Genomic DNA, 18,010 nt, shown 5'->3' with positions numbered 1-18,010 from the left:
GTCTGTGGATCTGGGCTGGAAGGCTCAGGCCAGATGCTATGTAGACATGCCCATGAACACTGTTGTTACATAGGAGAAGAAAATCTTGGCTCCTGATTGGTTAAAATAGTCATGTGATGAGAATCAGTAAATTTCTACTATTTCTGAGGAGGTAAACTATATTCATAGATTTAAAGGCCAGCAGAGGCCATTAAGATCATCTAGTTTGACATCTTGCATGACCCAGGCTACAGATTTCACCTGTATAACACACAGCAACATGTAGCTGAACTAGAACCAATCTGTTACAAAGACTTCCAGCCTTGATTGAAAGACCTCAAGTGACATAAAATTTACCACATGAGCAGGTAACTGCATGTGCAGAAATTTGTTCCCTAATTTAATGTTTGGTGAACATCAGAGTTCCTGACCTTCCAAGTAGATACAGCCTTCAGTTTTGTCTTGGTCAGCCTTCACCTCTAGGGTGAACAACATCTGACATACATCAATATCAACAGTATCATAACAGCCTCAAAGCTATGAAAGAACAGACATGGAGTTTACCCCAGCAAAGTATCTAGAGGTTTTTAGGTAAAAGTGTTCTAACATTAGGATAGAAAGGAACTAAGATAGAAAGAACTATTGCTCACTTTTGACCAGGCCTTGACTGCCTGCAAAATTGGTAATGCAACTCTTTTCCTTCCAGGTATAGTACAATATTTGGGAAGAATGATTCTTGCAAAGTAGCTCAGTGTAAAATGAGTTGAATGTAAACATACATTTAAGGGCTTTTCTCAGAACCAGTTTAACATAGCACATGTGCAGAGAATCTGTATGGGACACTTTGAAGTGCAGTGCAATGTGCTAATTCAGAAACGTTTACACAGTAGAGAGCAATATGATTCATCATACACATGGTGCTCTGTGGCAGCAATGCATGTAACAATGAGAGAAGCCATGGACAATTTATGTCCAGAAACCACAGCTGATGTTTTTATTTAGTTTTGAATTTTTGGTAGAAAATTATTGGGATCTTTTGCAAGGAGAATCTCTCACCTCTAGGCTCTAGTAGTCAAAACACTATACCCAAAATACTTCCCTGAGAAATGTAAACAGCATTACTAGGGTGTTACCATACATATGGCTCCGGAAGCTGCTCAAAGAGTCTTTTTTTTAAAAAAAAAATTTATTTATTTATTTATTTATTTATTTATTTATTTTTTAAGGGAAGTGGATTTCCTGTAAGAAAGAACTTTGCAGGCATGCAGTTGTCTGGCATGCAAGGATTTCTGGAATTTTCTCTTTCCTGTCCTGCCTGTTAATTAGCTGCCTGGCATCGAACAAACTCCCCCATGGCAGCCCCTAGACAATACAGTCTGTGGTGGTGATTTGGCAGGAAGCAGAATGGGGAAGAAATCTGAACCTACATGCAAAAAGTTCTTTTCTTTTTAGTCCCAGGTTGTGCATCCCAACTCCATTTGGGGACAGAATAGTTTTTCAACTTATCAAGAAGGAGAAACAGGCTTTCAGTGGTGAGAGATCCTGCACTACTTACATATCACTTTAAGCCTTGGGCAATTACTTAGAATTAAAGAAATCTCTTCTGTACTTATCTGAAATGCACATTCAAACATATAGATTGCAAAACTCCACCCACATATAGATATTGTGACTAGTCGTTTCTTATTAATGAGTAATGTGCTGCTAACATGAATCAATGCATACAAATATTAAGATGTCTGGTATCTGATACATCATCCAAAGACTGTTCCGTTCTTGCAGAGAAAAAAACTTGCTGATCTAATAAGTTTTTTCCATCTATAACTTCTATGTTCCTACTAGTGACTGAAGCCATAAGGATAATATATCTGTCTGTATTTCTGCACAGTTATGTTATGGATTAAATATACTTTGGGAAAACAGACAACATTAAAAAAAATAAACAGTACTGTTTGACATTATCTTGTAAGGTCTGCAGGACTACAGATGAATAGTTTGCAAACAATTCATTTGTATGCAGATTAGCAGCTGGAAAGATATGAGAAACGATGTTACACCAAAGTAAATTATCCAACTGGAGTTTAAAATACCTTTCCTTCCCAGGAGGAGAGGCTAGCTGCTACCTTATGTATTAAAAATATTTTCTTGCACTGCCTTGACGGAGCTGATTTACGTGACACAAAATAATGTCATATTGCTCTTTTTTAAAGTTTTTCACAGAATCCAACAAATAATCCATCTACAATCTTGAAGTACATTTAGTTTTAGAAAATTAACTCATTCACTGGTATTAAAAAAAATGTAACAAGAAACATCTATCAGAAGAAAATACAGCATAACCATCCATAGTCCAGAATATTTTATGTGTGGGGGATACAATCTGCTGTATCTGATGTCACAGTCATATTGTAAAAGTGCTTTTACAGCATTTAATAAATTAAACCTATTACCTGTCAATCATAAGGAGTCAGATTATTAATGTGTGTGTGAAAATAGTTGTGAATGCCTAACTTGTGTCCTGTGCACACAAATACTGAAGATGATTTGTACTTGCACTTTGGGAATTTTTAAGGGTAAGTTAGGCCTGCACAAATGCATGCAAGTTGTCTGCACACCCTGTAGCTGTGAAAAGCTGACCCCTAGTTTCCTTCTTACTCTTAAGATTTGTGATACTGGATGCAAATAATACCTTGAATATGCAGAAAATCTAACCTGCATTATGTGTATGCTTTGTACAGAAGATAAATTAAACAACAATGAAAATAGTTCCTCTTATAACAAGAAAATATTAGGAAACCCATCTTTCTTCTTAGTAAATTCAGCCTGATGAGACCTTCACTGAATATGACGATCAGAGTAAATTAAATGTCTCTTCCTGAGTGGCTTTCTAAAAGGTGCCCCAAAAGGAATAGCTTCTCTAGGAGTAGAATCTGCTGTTACTGACTTTCTTCTCCTTTAATCTTCAAGAAAAAGAAAATTAAAGTCAACAATTCTGCTAGGTATTCTGTGAAAAATACAAAGGTCTACTCACTTAGCACCGTACAGCAACTAGTGTAACAGCAACAGCTGTGTACTTCCATTTCTTTTCTTTAAATTAAAATCTGAACACAGTAACAATATATATATGTATACAAAGATTGAAGTGCCATACTTTATTTAAAAAAGAGCCAAAAAATTCAAAGAACAATGTCATGGACATTCCCACAAAAATGCACACATGAATAACTTTCATCCTTCTCTATTTGCAGGCTGAAATGCTGGTCCTTGTAAGAACATCCATTTTCCCATCTCTAAATATTTGGTCCCCAAATATTCCAATTTCCACACAGTTTGTTACAAGATAAGTATCTCTTGGGGTGTGCTTATAATTATGACAACATATACTTACAGCACCTTCCATTCAGGAATCTCAAACACACACCACACCCCAAGGAAGTGAGTAAATATCGTCCCGGCTGAACAGATACTCACCAGTACACAGAAGTTATGTGGACTTCTGAATAGAACTCATGAATCTCAACTCCCAATCCTTTGCTCCTATCACTAGCCCATAATATTAACTAACCTCAGCTCCCCACCTTTAGCTCCACCACAGACTCACAGGGTGGTAGGATAGTTGCCAGCTGGGTTTTCTTTGGATGAATGCCAGTGGCACCTTGCTCCTACTGACCAATCATAACCTAGCTGTGTATTGAGCTGTGGCATTGGTCACTTCTCTGGTTCTAAAGAGACATGAAAGACTGGCCTCTGATTGGCTGGGAGGAAAGGATTTGACCCCTCTCCCCACTTTAGGCTGGGGGAGAAGCAAAGATCCATCCATCCATCCTGTTCTCCCTGTACCCAGCCATGAGCTGGGGCAAGGCTTAGGACCAGGGGTCTTTTTTCCTTAGGATAGAGTCTGGGTATTTAACTGACAGTTCCATGTTGTTGCTAAGACAAACTATTGCGTTTTCATTGGTATTTAGGTCATACCAGAACTATGTTCTGGTCCCACATGTTCCAGTATGTTTATGTCACAATGTAGTCTTTATAGTGGGTAATTTATTTGGCTGTTTAAGCTGGATGGTAGGGAACGGTCTAAGCTCCAAAGATTGTGGCATTCAGTGAGTCACTGGGACCAAGAGACTCATCGTCATGGGCTGCCAGAGTCTGGTTCAGTGGCAGCTCAAACTCCCTTTACAAGAGTGAAGCATGGCTTCTGATCCAAGCCAAGTGGGTCAGAAATTATCTTAATAAAGCTGAAGTCTTTGTGCCATACAGGACCCCTTAGATATGAGGAGCCTTTTGGGGAGGGCCCTGGGCAGAATAAAGGGGATCAACCTACCTCCTGCTGCATGTCTCTTGATACATTTGTAATTGGTTCTCATTCACACTGAATTCTTTTAGTAAGGCATCTCTGTTAGGGTTCCTTAAATTCTGGTGAGTGTCATACAGGAACAGCTGGTTGTTCAGTTCTGCTTGGCGCTGCCGAAGCTGCCGACATGATGAATAAAGCTCCTCTTCGCTTTCCTTCAAGAGGAAAAGAACATAAATTAATTCAACGTCTTACACAAGCTATTGTTCCTTGATTTTTCTTAGTAGTAGTTTGTAAATTCATTTTTATAAGACACATCTGGAAACAAAATAAATAACTGAGAAAACTGAAAAAGAGAAGATGCTCATAAAAATTAGCTTTTTTTAAAAAGTAAAGCATTCACACAGCATGGTGATCAGTGAGAAATAAATGGATTACAGAGAAAGCATTCCATGAAGTATACAGGCATGCTGAGGAAAGAAGGGGAGGAAGCTGTGTGTTATGACTGCAGTTATCTTCTAATAGTCTTGAAATACTGGAAAGAAATTTTAATTTTTGAAGGTTACATCTGATAAAGCCCAGTATGCAAACACTACCAAGGATGGGGCTTATTACTAAGTCTGCTTCCAATGGAGTTTCTTATTAAATTGCAAAGGAAAGGTCAGATTCTTCAAACACCAAACATTAAATGGGACCATTCATGGCCGTTAGTACTATGGCTAGGGGGGCAGGTCGTTCACTGGTGTAAACTGTCATAGCTCTATTGACTTCACTGCAGCTATGACAGTTTACACCAGCGAAGCATCTGCCCCTTAGGATATGTCTACATTGCAGCCAGGAATGAGCCTCCCAATCCCAGCAGATACACTTGGCTAGTGGGACTCAAGCTAGTACACTAAAAATAACATCAGAGGTTGCAGCTTTGGCAGAGACTCGGGCTAGCCACCCAAGCTCAGGGGGTCAGGTGGGCTGGAGACTTCAAGCTGCCACTAGAGCCACTACCTCCACATTGCTATTTTTAGCATGCTAGTTTGAACTATGCTACAGTGGGTCTGTCTACCAGGCTGAGGGGTCCCAGCTGCAGTGTAAACTTATCCTTAGTATTTGCAGGATTAGGCCCTTAATTTGCATTTGTACTTCGATGTTGTCTTCTATAAAAAGAGCTCTCAAAACTCTTCACAAAACAAAACAGTTAGGAAACCACAGAATACCCTTTGACCCTAGGAACTATTTATGGACTATTTTAAAACATTATGCACATGCGTAATCTCATCTGTGTAGTTACCCATCTGTGTAAATCTTGGCAGAACTGGGGTCTTAAATTCCACACTAATATCAAAACATCCCACACTAACGAAGAAACATGCAACCAGTAAGCAAGGCACTGTTACAGCAGACATACTAACGATCAAGCTCCTTTCAGTCCTCTGCCCACTGGCTCCCCAGATGCCTAAAACAATGGATGGGCTTCGCAACATGCTTACTGGGTTAGCAAACTGTAAAATCACGAGCCCCTCCCCACCCCCACTCCCCCCACATACATCCCCAACCCCCTGCACTACAGCTGAAACCCTGCTGCAGCTCCCTCTCAGAAGATGTCAAGGAGCTGAAGCACAGCCTCTCTGCTCTACCCTACAAACTATGCATTTTATAAATATGGAATAAAGGGTCTCGTTTTTAAAGGGAACCAACCTTGCCCTCCTTCAGTCATAAATGCAAATGGCCAATTGCTGATCACTTAGACATCTACATGCCCTCATTTATTCACACAAATAACTGTATCCACCAATGCTTGATTTCAAAAGTAAGATTAAAGCGGACACTTTGGGAATTTCTGTTAAAAACACAAATGCCAGCTAAACTGATTATAATCCAAAAATACTTCAAAAACAGTCATACTTTCCACAGCAAGTAAATCAAATTTGCAAGCAAATAAGACATGCTTCTAAATTTAAAAACTTTCTTAATACACTTTACATTTCCAGACTATATGAAAAGACTCCAGTTAATTTCAGTAAGACCTGGATAAGGGCTAACATGATAATTTATACACTGTTACAACATTTTTGCATCTCTATGTCTCAACAAATTTCAAAACCATGTGCAAGCCCTTTCATAATTTTAGATTTTCTCTCTAAGTGTATGCAGATGGGATTTCTGTATAAACAGATCTGTTATTAAACTATAATATTTTATGGAGGATTTTTTTTTAAAGCAGCATAACAGATGGGAAAGACCTTGATCATTTTTATGATGCTTCTAGATTGGTTTGGCAAAGGTTCTAAAAGTTTAATGACCATGGCAAGTCTTTGTTCGCTATAGACTCAAAAAAATCATCTTTGAAATTTCTCCCGCAACTGCATCAGCATCCTGAGGTTTCATCATTGTAAATATACATTTGCGTTGCATATAAATTTTGGTTTACCAAGCTGGAAGAAAGGGGACTGAGGCTGTGAGATGTGCTATAGTCAAAGGACTTGCTGCTGAGAAGGCTGGGAGGTGCACAGCTGCTCTGAACAATACTTTGAAAGACACTACTGCCCCAGGCAAATAATGAGTTGGATTTTTTGAAAAAAATCCCAGACACCAGAGATTCTCAGCATATTTACATGTTGTGTATGGATATCACCTTGTAAGGCACTGAGTCACTATCGATGGGGGGTTTGTAGGAAGTGGCAACACAAAGTTTTATCTAGCCTTCTATGCCAGGCTCATCCCAATGGGATTTGAAACCTTACATGTTTAAGAACTTTTTTTAAAGGATATACATTATATTTATTTATATACACAAGCCTCATATCATGGCCCTCTCCCCCCCTGTGATCCCTCACCTATGGCCCCTTTTCTTCTTTGGGATCCTTCCTTCCCCGTCATGATCCTGCATTCCTCTTATTTCCCCTCAGACCCCCTCATTGCAACTCCTCTTTTCTATCCCTTCTCCAGTGGGTAATGGAAAGCTACAATGGCTGCCAAGAAGCTGTGACAAAATTGCATACAGTCATTGCACAGGGGGTCTCGTGAGACTTTCTACACAACTTGAAAAAGGGTGTTTCCCAACTCTTCCCAATCTGATGCTTCTCCTGTGAAACTGAGCATGACTGTAAGTGCAATACCTTCCAGTTCAGCATCAATGTAGCTGCAGGACTAAATCCCTCCAGAGACCCAATACTGATGAGAAGCACATAATGTGCTGCTGTAAGAAATGCAATGGCTAGATTCTGGTGCCAGTTACAGCAGCATGTGTTTGGAGTCACTCTATCAACTCCAATGGGCTTACACCAATGTAAAGTAGAAACAGAGTATTTTTTCCTCTGAAATATGCAGTATGTGGGAGATCAGTTTGAGTCCCTAGCATTTTACTTGTTTCATACGTCTGTCAAGCCTGAAGAATTGTGACTTGAAAATTTAGAAGGTGGAGAGAACGCTAACTAGACAGGATGGGTCTAGTTTAAAGTACTGTATGCAATAACTTTAGGTACCAATAGTAATTAATTGCTTGTGGCTCACCCACCTGCCTGGCTGATTCCGTGACTAGGGATTTGTAATTTTTTTTCCAAGAAGAAGATTATGTGCACACAAAATTTTAGTGTTTCAAACAAACAGATGTTCTGTGAAGGCTTAAATGAGGCAGGTTTATCTGCAGTGGGATCCAGTGCTGTGTTTCTGGTTTTTATAAAATACTGGCAATTATTGTTTTTACTTTTGCTTTTGGCAAAGCCTTCTGTTTTTTCCAGAGATTGATTCTGAAGACTGGAGAAGGACTATATTCTGTCCTGAGTATCTACTGCCAAGTGAGGCTTCAATATTAGTGAGTCTTACCTCCAAGTGGGGCATACAAGCTTGAGAAGGGCTCTTTCCTACTGCCAGAGAATTAAATTCTAGCTGGTTTCATTCCAATCAAGGAGGCCAGCAGCAATGCTGCTGCATGAGCAGAACATTCTTTAAAAGAGTGTCAAGTATCAGAGGGGTAGCCGTGTTAGTCTGGATCTGTAAAAAGCAGCAAAGAGTCCTATGGCACCTTATAGACTAACAGATGTATTGGAGCATAAGGTTTCGTGGGTGAATACCCACACATGTGTCTGACAAAGTGGGTATTCACCCACGAAAGCTTATGCTCCAATACATCTGTTAGTCTACAAGGTACCACAGGACTCTTTGTTGCTTTAAAAAGAGTGAGAAATCTCTCCACCCAGACAGCGAGCAACTGAATTCAGGTTAGTGAACATTCAGGAACCAGTATGAAAGACTTAAGGGTCACACAGTATCAAGCAGAAATATACAAGCTGAATTGTCACCTTCTGGTTACCACAAAGAATTCACTGACCCATGCTCTGGGCGTAGCGGAAGGATGAGGAAAGTGGAACACACAGGAAGTGGCTTTGCTCTTACCAGAACTTGCTGCATTTCACAGAAAACTAGAAGGGAAGCCAGCTCTATATCTTCACTGTAACCATTTTTGAGAGGTACCGACCTAAAACCTGGGGAGAGGGAACACAGAGGTAATTAAAGTAAAGGAAGAAGGGTTGCTTGCAGTTGGGGGCAAGCATGCATGGCACTGGGTAGATCCTTCCACTCTGCTCCATTCCTTGGATCAGGCAGTTCTTTGAAGTTTACAAGGAAGCAGCAGGCAGAGATGGGGTGATGAAGTTTTCCCACAGCCCTGCAAATCAAACCAGGTCTGGAGAAATCAGAAGTTAACTCAAGGGATGCCCACATTTGGATCAGCTAAAAAAGCAAAGGTAGAACTCAGGATAGCAGAAAAATTTTAAGTGATCTCTCCAGAACTCATTCTGGGCACACAATCACATTAATGAAATGAAGACTATGGCAAAATTAATTAAAATCACAGTAATCATTCCCTAATCAAATCATTAGAAGGTAGGCACAAACACTGCACCACTGATACTGTTACCTCTCCAAAATAAACCTATAACTGGGTGTTGGGCAGGGTGGAGATCATAGATCCTTTTTTTGGCATTTGCTCTGTCCTAATCCGGAGGGTCAGATTTAAATCCATCAGTCTCAAACTAGCGGGACCAAGAATGCAGGAGCTGCCTTTACTTCCCACTGTGAAACTGATCATACTGCAGTAATAGGTAGTTCCATACTCACTATCTCGTTACTGATACAACTGATTCTATGTAACTCTTTCTTCTTGCAGAAAGAATGAAGAACAATTTGGTGGTGGGTGATTCATTTAAAAGATTATTTCCAACACGCCTGACATCCTAGTTCAGAGGGAGGGTGTGGTATTTTCAGTTCAAAGTAGCTATCTCCCAAGGTGTGTTGCAGCAGGATGGGCCCTTTACTACCTAAGTTTTGAGAGCAAATGTGCAGTACTAGCAGTTCTAAAGACCATGTTTCTTGCTTAACACTTTATGACACCCTATTGATCTTTACCTGATTTGATTCCTTTGATGGGGAACGTGGCATGTGCTAAGAAGTTGGGGTCACTGAACATATCCTCCTCATAAACAACGAAGCGCAGAAACACTAGGTTAGGGTCACAAATTTCAAACGTCACTTGCTCTGGACAGGGTGCCCAAACTGGGTTAAGGCCATTGTCATCTGGAACAAAAAGAAAACTTTTGTGCTACGATGCAATCACTTCCCTTCATGCACATACAAGCGTATATCCAAGGGCACATGCTGGGATTATACATGAAGTCTGAAATTCCTTATTCCACTTGTTTTTGTATGCTCACTCAAGAAGTTCTTGGGGGGAGAAAAAAAATCTATTAAAAAAAATCTAAATTTAAATACATTTCTTAATATTTAATATATTTATATAAACAAACTTCTCTGGACATCTATTTTTAAAAGGTCAATTGCTTGCCACACTTTAATGAAAAACAAGGCCCAGGTCTGAGTTTAAAAACAGACACTAGCATGAAACATACCAAGCAGACAGATGTGCAACTATCCAGTTTGCATACTTATTGGTGGAGTTTTGTGGGGGTCATCTGCATGTGTGCTGGAGGCTGAAAATCTGGCTCTCAAGGTTGATCACCAGTACAAAATATAAAGGTCAAAATACTCTTCTCTGGGGAACACTGTGTTTCCCCTACTGGTGCAGCTCTCTACTGAACAGTCTGCACTCATTCCACTCCCAAAATTTTGCACGGCCTCCTCTGTCACAGAGAAACAGCAGTGCATCCAGAAATGCCAAAATCAGGCAATAAAATAGATAGCCAATCAGATGGCTTAAAGTAAAAAAAATCGTGGAGTAGGACCTTCACATTTAAAATTCGTACCCCTCTTTGGCTTTTAGTGTAACTTTGTCCCACATTTAGTAAATGAACCTCATTTGCAAACACAGCTCCATGAGATCGGTGGGGGTGTTTCCTTGACTTTGTTGGGCTCTGGATTAAGTACAGTACTTTGCATGCTCCACTGCTGTATTACCACCCTTCTTGTCTAAGATGTCTCCAAAGAAATTATCTAATCTTTGAACTCAAACCTAAATATAATAGCCTCAGGACTTTAGGATCTTTCTGCTTGGAGGGCACCTTCAGAAATTGACTAGCATCTTCAGAGAGACAAGTTGGGTGAGGTAATATCTTTTATTGGACCAACTTCTGTTGGTGAAAGAAACAAGCTTTCAAGCTACACAGAGCTCTCAACATTGCATATAGCATCTTCAGAGACACTTTCAACTTACCAATCAATTTAAAAATATGGAAATTACACACAGCCAGAAACTTAACAGAAATGCACTTTAATACGAACCTAACACAGTTTAACACTTGCATGTTTTTCTGCCTGATTTTGACACATAGTGAAGGTTCTAAAATTAATTGGTTCTGAGGCAAGCACTAGGGATTATTACATAAATCATTGGTTAAGAGCAATAAAGTCACCTTCTCCTTCCGGTATACGATGTTTGTAATTTATAGATAATGAAAATATTATTTCATGGAAGTCACGGATTCCATGACTTTCAGAGACCTCCATGACATTTTCCGTTTCAGCCCATAGTTGTCAGCCCCTCCCCCCTGCCCATTATTTTTAGTAAAAGTCAGACAAGTCACAAGCTTCAGTGAATTTTTGTTTATAACCTGCAGCCTGTCCCTGACTTTTACTAAAAATAACTGTGACAAAATTTTAACCTTAATTATAGATAGCATGCATGATGAATGTCCTCTACCAATTTTATTTAGTGCACTTCAAGTATAACTCCACTCCCACCCAGAAGGTTGTGCAGATACTCACTCACAACAGTCGTCTTGACCTTGCTATTATCACATTCGGCCCCACAAATTTCTACCTCTACAAATGGACAGGCAATGCTTCTGCCAGGTTTAGGCAGATGGCGAGCACCTAAAACCTATAAAGGGACAATAGGTTATACCAACATTTGAAAAAAAACTTGGCACTGCAATTTATGTACTGCTACTGGTCTACAGAACTATTAAAAAGTGCCACTGAAAAAGACAACTATTTTTCTTATCAAATAGTCCTCAAGAGAGCATGCATATATGCACTCTTTCTACAGTACAGGTAGGTAGGTAGATATGTGTGTAGAAATGTATATATTTACAAAGGCACACGTATCACTTTCCAATATAAAATCCTGTTTTCAGTTGCTTACAACTTTGCCTAATACCAAGCTTAAAGCATTCAAGCTAAAATTTTCCATGCTGAGGATCTGCCTCAGGCTGATGGGGAGGAATGGCTTGTTTGTTTATTTTTAATTTTCAGCTAAAATGATTCAGCCATTTCCAAAATGAGACTAGGGAAAAATAGGATGTTTTGTCCATGTGAAAAAAAGCAACAAACCTCTTCTAACCATTTCATTAAGAAGCTCTAGCAACTCCGCTCTGGAGCAGGGACTTGAAATTTGGCAAGGGGTTTTCCTGCTGTCAGGGAGGTACCCATTGACATCCTTGTGCAAATACGTGCCAATATGGCCAAGTTACAAGCCTCCGAAAAAAATAACATGTTCAGAACAGACTCGTTAGAATTAAGCAGCTAAATTCTCCAGTAATTCTGTCTGTACTGGGCATGCTCCATCCCCTCACAGCTCTTATGTGCCAACTAGACTGCATTGCCTTCCTTACAGATCGAGCGAAGGGTTGCAGGGAGGCTGAGCACGACTTTGCTTACAATTGCTCTTCCCAGCTGCTAAGGGGCTACTGTGACACCAGATACAGAAACTGAAAGCAGGGAGGCTGTACCTCCTGTGCTCTCAATACTTCCCTGCAGGCATCATGGTGTAGAAGGTGGAAGGTGCCTGAGTCAGATGCAGAGGAGTGAAAAATGGATAAGAGGAAAGGGAGTGCAGAGGGTGGACGATGTTCTGGGAATGAATCAGGGTTCTGTAGCAAAGGAGGTGGCTGTCAGTAGCTCTTCTGCCTCATTTATTACTGTCATTGGAAGAAATGAGGTGGGGGATTGCAGGAAGAGAAAGGATGGTCTCATAGTTAAGGAAATGGAGGGCCACCCTAAGTAATTGGATTCTATACCTGTCTGTGCCACTGAGTGATGCTAAGTAAGTGGCCAACTGTCGGTCACTAATCGGGTGTTCATTTTCTGCATGCTAAACACGAGATACTTGGGGTTTGATTTGCAAACGTGCTGAGTGCTCATGACTGCAACTGAATTTGACTGGAGCTGTGCTCTGGGAATATGAAGTGCTATAAAAATTCTAAATATTCTGAAAAATCAGGCCCCAGTTGTCTCAAAATTGACACCCAATTCAGTGGACCCTTTTGACAATTCTGGCCTTAATCTCGCTGTGTCTCAGTTCCCCAACCTAATTTCACTGGGGAGCTGAGATGATTCATTCATTTGTGTTTGTGGAGCACTCAGATACTATGGTGAGAGCACCTCAGAAACACCCATAAAGACATTAATTCTGTATTCAGAATAAGGTTTGTACGATATGTGGTAATAAGACCTGGGGCCACATACTGAATGAGGAGGGGAAAATGAATACTGAATGAGGTGAGAGTCTATAGAAAAAATAGTATGTGACTATATAATTAAAGACTGTACCACAATGTATACACAAGGGGCGTGAATCAGAGTTGCACAGGCAAACATAATTCTGGCATTTCCTGGTTTGTGTGTGCTTGTCTTTGCAATCTGAACATCTTTCAAGGTAGATTTTTTTTTTGGATGCAATATATAGATACATACACAACCCCTCTTTCTCTTTCTTTCTTATCTTTCTTTCTCTCTTGCTTATATGCGTTCAAGAGTCCGAATCAAATTTTCAGCCCAATTTTAAGTGGGACTTCGTTTTTGCAAGCACAAATAATTGCAGGTGTAATCTGGCATGAGCAATTATTTGTCACCATAGTTCTGGTTACTTATACACGCTGGTAAATGCACTTGTAAATCAATGACAAACATCTAAGTGACCTAAATCATGAGGATAAATAATTATGGGTGCAAAAATGTGTCTGCAAAAGTGGAGGACTAGCTCTGAAAATCCAGTTCTGTACACCACACTTTCACAAAACATACAGAAGATGCCTCACTTCAGCTGCCACATTTCCACTCTCAAGATGACGAGATAATAGTGAGGTTGTATACTCTTTTAGCACTTACATTTTTAAAAAGTATTTGTTCTCTTGCTTTACTTTTATAGCCTGTGTCATCATCCAAACTGCAGTGAGAAGTGGTTACAGTGTGTTTGTTCCTTACCATCATTTCTCATAAAACATATGCTATTTTGGAAGACATCTCTCTTACTGAATAGCAGCTGAGAACACAAACAAGTTCAATTTACAGATGGTGCCAGAACTCACTGTAGTGTAATCTTCAAATAATAAACTTTTTTTCTTATTGAAAAATGAGATTCTGAAAGGATGAATTGTACAAAAATAGCTGCATTTTCCCCTATCGTGTTAAAGCTAACTTTTTTTCTGGCTTAGTTTCTTTTTTTCCATTATAAAAACCTATTTCTGTCAAATTGGAAACCTGCTGAACTAATAAATCTGTTGCGAACCAGTCTCTAATCAGATCTTTCTAATGAGAACTAAGGTGGAGTTCAATGTAAGTTGATTTGATTTTTAATAGTTACCATATACATTCCATTTTTTTCTGTTCTATATTAATTGACGTGACAAAGAGAAACTTATTTCGTTTCAGGGAAAGTGGCAGAATTAGTTTTATTCCTAAAACACTGACATTTAAATAAAGTATGTTTTGTCAATTTGTCACAGCTCTTGCTCTGAAAATAATAGTTTTATTTGTAGTCAGTCATATAGACCTTTACTACTTGTAAGAATATAAAAGAAAAGATTTACCCTCACTGTCAAAAGTATCTGCAATTTCCTCTTTGATTCGCTTGGCATTGGATCATAGTTCTCATTTCGCATGCTTTCTGGCTGCAGAATATATCCAGTCCGTCCATTAAGTGAAAACAAGGCATGGTTTATTTGCATGTATTTATCTAGGGAGAGAATGAAATAGCCATGACGGTAGAGTTCCTCATTTTATTATATTCAAAAGGATGACAGAATATCAGTTTGATGGCTCCTTAGTGCCATCCTCACTGGTTGCCACTTTCACAAAGACTAGGTTATGACTAATGTTTCACTTCAGTAATTAAAACTTATTGTCCTTGGTCCACTGATTAGAAATCTGAAAGAGAGGCTTGCATTCACACTGAACTTTGTATCAAAGCCAAGAGAAAATTCTGTTAAGCCAGAAATGATGTGAATTTCCAATTCAAAACACATTTTGCCTTGCCAATGAACTGGTCAAAATATCAATTCAGTAACAAATACAAGCTGATACATAGAGCTGCGCAGAGGGAAGAAGCTACTTTCAGAAAACATCTTGGAGGTTTTGAAGGGAACAAAAATGGAACCTTTCAAAATTCCCCATGAAAGAAAATCCTGGAATTTTTTTCCAGGTCAATCAAAACATTTCGTTTTGACAAAACTGAAATGTTTTGTTTAGATTCTGACCTTTTAAAAGAATAGTTTTATGATCATACAGAATTAAGAAACAAAATGAAAGTGATCTCAAAATGAAAAATTTATACAATTCATATCCAAAAATGTTGAAACAGGAAATGAAATTTTTGTGCACCTCACACAATTTTATGGAGTGTGTCAATTTTAATGGCACTGTGTATTCTGACACCAAAGTTTCTCCAACCAGCTCTTCTAGTATCTCTTGATCATTAAATGGCAGGGCTGCCCATAAGGAGGGGCAAGTGGGGCAATTTGTCCCAGGCACTGGGCCCCGCAGGGGCCTCCACGAGACTATAGTATTCTATAGTATTGCAACTTTTTTTTATGGAAGGGGCCCTGGAAATTGCTTTGCCCCAGGCCCCCTGAATCCTCTGGGCAACCCTGTTAAATGGAATTACTCAGTTAATACAACCCAGTACATTGTGAGGTAAGAGGGCCTCGTCCTTAGCTGCTGTTAATCAGTGTCACTATCAAAATCAGTGGAGTGATGCTGATTTACACCAGCTGATGTTGTGGCCGAACATGCTGGTCCAACACCCGTTAAAGTTAAGAGAAAGACTGAACTATTTCAAAGGAGTTGGATCATGTCCCACAAATGAACTCTGCAGGGTGTATGGATATGAATTTTCTGGAATCTGCCCTAGTAGCCAATCCACAGAGTCACAAGCAAACAACTCATATAGTTTCAATCCTCTCAAGCACTCGCATTCCTTCTTCCATCTATTTTTCCTCTTTAGTAAGATACCAACCACAATGACCAGGGTGGTGGAGAGACTAGAGGGGCAACTTGTTAATGGTCAGTTGAAAGAATGAAAAACAATTAAAGCTCCTCTTTATGAGAATATTACCTGGGGTCTGGAAATTAAGAGACACCATCTGGGCACCACAAAACCAGAGACGAAATGGGTCATAATTAGATGAATCAACCCTCTGTCCTTTAGGGTAGACCCGCGTCAGTCCCTTTTGGTTGTATTTCAACAGCTCACCAGGCTTCTGTCTGACAACACTTTCAGCCTTGTTTTCCACAAAAGAACGGACTTCTCTGAAATCAGGATTTTCTACACAGGGGCGGGGGGAGAGAGAGGGAGAAAAGGGCAAAAAAAAAGGAGAAAGAAATACCATTTATTCTCCATTTCCACTGAAGCCTTGCTTTACCTCATCCTTTAACACAATAATTGACTTCTTGTTAATGCATACACCACAAATTGGCTGAACATCAAGTTCGAAAATTAAAATAACCTGTCTGCCTGACAAGTCCTCTAATTGCTCACTGTGGTGGGACTGGATGAAGGCTACAGTTCTCATCCTGTCACTGCTAATAATGCTCCTTTGAGCACTGCAGAACATATTTAAATAAGACATCCTTTCCTGTGTAAGTGGAGGAATGGAGGGCAAGCCATGGTTAACAACGCTTCAAACAATGACTGCAATTATAATGTCTATCTACACTGATGGCTTACTGCAAGCATTCACAGAGAATCTTAAGCAGGAAGGGGATATTTGTTGGGTACTCCATGGATCTGGTTGCAATAGCAAAAAGCCAGCAAGTAATCAATTTCAGTGTCAATCCAGGAATTTTTACTGATATTGCACCATATTCTCATTTACATTAAGATATCTTCATGTCACTCCAGTAGCTTCAAGGGATCTTATTGTAAGTGACAATCAGACTGTTAGAGCAGAATATTACATAAGGTAGAGCAAATCTATTTTAGCTTTGCTTTTTTTCCATAAATCACAAAAGAATTCATCTCATCTCTTAAAACAAAAGGAGCCAAGTGCACATTGATTTCTGGTGAGCTTCATAGTGTTATATTGGAAGAATGGCTTGGATAGACCAGATGGAAATTTGTCGCAACTCCAAAGCATATCTTCTCCTACATCTTCCATCATAAAGGACAATGTCACTTCCTCAACCCATCAACAGACAGCATAGCTTCCCACTCTTTGTCACTATCATTTTATTAACTTCAGAAATGCAGCACTATGGAAAAGGAAAACCTGAATGAATCATTTCCAAGTTGTCCTTGTCTCCTCAGAGTTTTTCCTCTTTCTGTATGGTCTCTTCTCTCTCTCGTTTCAGTAATTTGTTCCTCATTTAGTCCCAGACTTGAGCCTCGACAGGTTGAGATGTACGCTCAAAACAATTCTGATAACTCACTAGATTTTACCTGACATTTTATCATTTGAATATTGTAATACTCTCTCCAGTGTGCAATTCCAATTTACCACTGAAAATCCTGCCTGTATGAGCTCTCTCAGCTCTCCCAGTGCAGAAAGGAGGTATTTTATTTTCAATTCTAAAATTTCAAATAATGTTTCTTTGAACAGGATCAGCATGCAAGCAGGCAAGGCAAAAATTATTATTAAAAATAGATCACCTAAATTGTCCTTGGATTTGCTTGTAGGTTTGCAGTAGATTACCAAATCAGATAATTCGATGGCAATTAACTGATTCTTTTCCCAGTACTTCCTCATATGCTCCTGTTTAAGATTAAAAAAATATTTTTAGATTGCACTTATGCAGAACATGATGGCACAATAAACTAGGACATATTCTAAAGAAAGGATGATTATGTTAAAACATTCCCAGCTCCCTGATATCATATTTAACACTTCACAAACATACTTGGATGTGACATATATTTAGGGCTTCTGTTTTTCAGGGTTTATTAATATAATTTTGGGGGTTCGTTTTTAGCAATTTAAGTTGTACGTAGGTTTCCAATAACTGGGTTTTTTCGGGTCTCTTGCTTTTATACTGTAATGAGTAATGGATATAACATAATATAGTATATATTGTAAA

General features: G+C 39.3%; 1 protein-coding gene across 1 annotated transcript in view; it reads right to left on the bottom strand.

Annotated features, from left to right (window-relative positions):
* Nucleotides 1-864: 864 nt before the first annotated feature.
* Nucleotides 865-18,010, bottom strand: part of PLCG2 (phospholipase C gamma 2) — a 104,034-nt gene continuing 86,888 nt past the window's right edge. Inside the window, exons 26-33 of the mRNA XM_032766117.2 lie at nt 17,586-17,688; nt 16,053-16,262; nt 14,530-14,675; nt 11,486-11,600; nt 9,674-9,841; nt 8,663-8,751; nt 4,304-4,488; nt 865-2,939 (exon numbers count right to left, since the gene is read on the bottom strand). Of these exons, the coding sequence (XP_032622008.1) occupies nt 2,897-2,939; nt 4,304-4,488; nt 8,663-8,751; nt 9,674-9,841; nt 11,486-11,600; nt 14,530-14,675; nt 16,053-16,262; nt 17,586-17,688 (1,059 nt within the window). The 3' untranslated portion in view covers nt 865-2,896. The remainder of the gene's footprint in view (nt 2,940-4,303; nt 4,489-8,662; nt 8,752-9,673; nt 9,842-11,485; nt 11,601-14,529; nt 14,676-16,052; nt 16,263-17,585; nt 17,689-18,010) is intronic.

This window comes from Chelonoidis abingdonii, chromosome 19 (genome assembly GCF_003597395.2).
Source record: "Chelonoidis abingdonii isolate Lonesome George chromosome 19, CheloAbing_2.0, whole genome shotgun sequence".
In the NCBI taxonomy this organism is placed as follows: domain Eukaryota; kingdom Metazoa; phylum Chordata; order Testudines; family Testudinidae; genus Chelonoidis; species Chelonoidis abingdonii.
The sequence above is the reverse complement of the archived record's forward strand: the minus strand, read 5'-3'. Positions and strand labels throughout refer to the sequence as shown.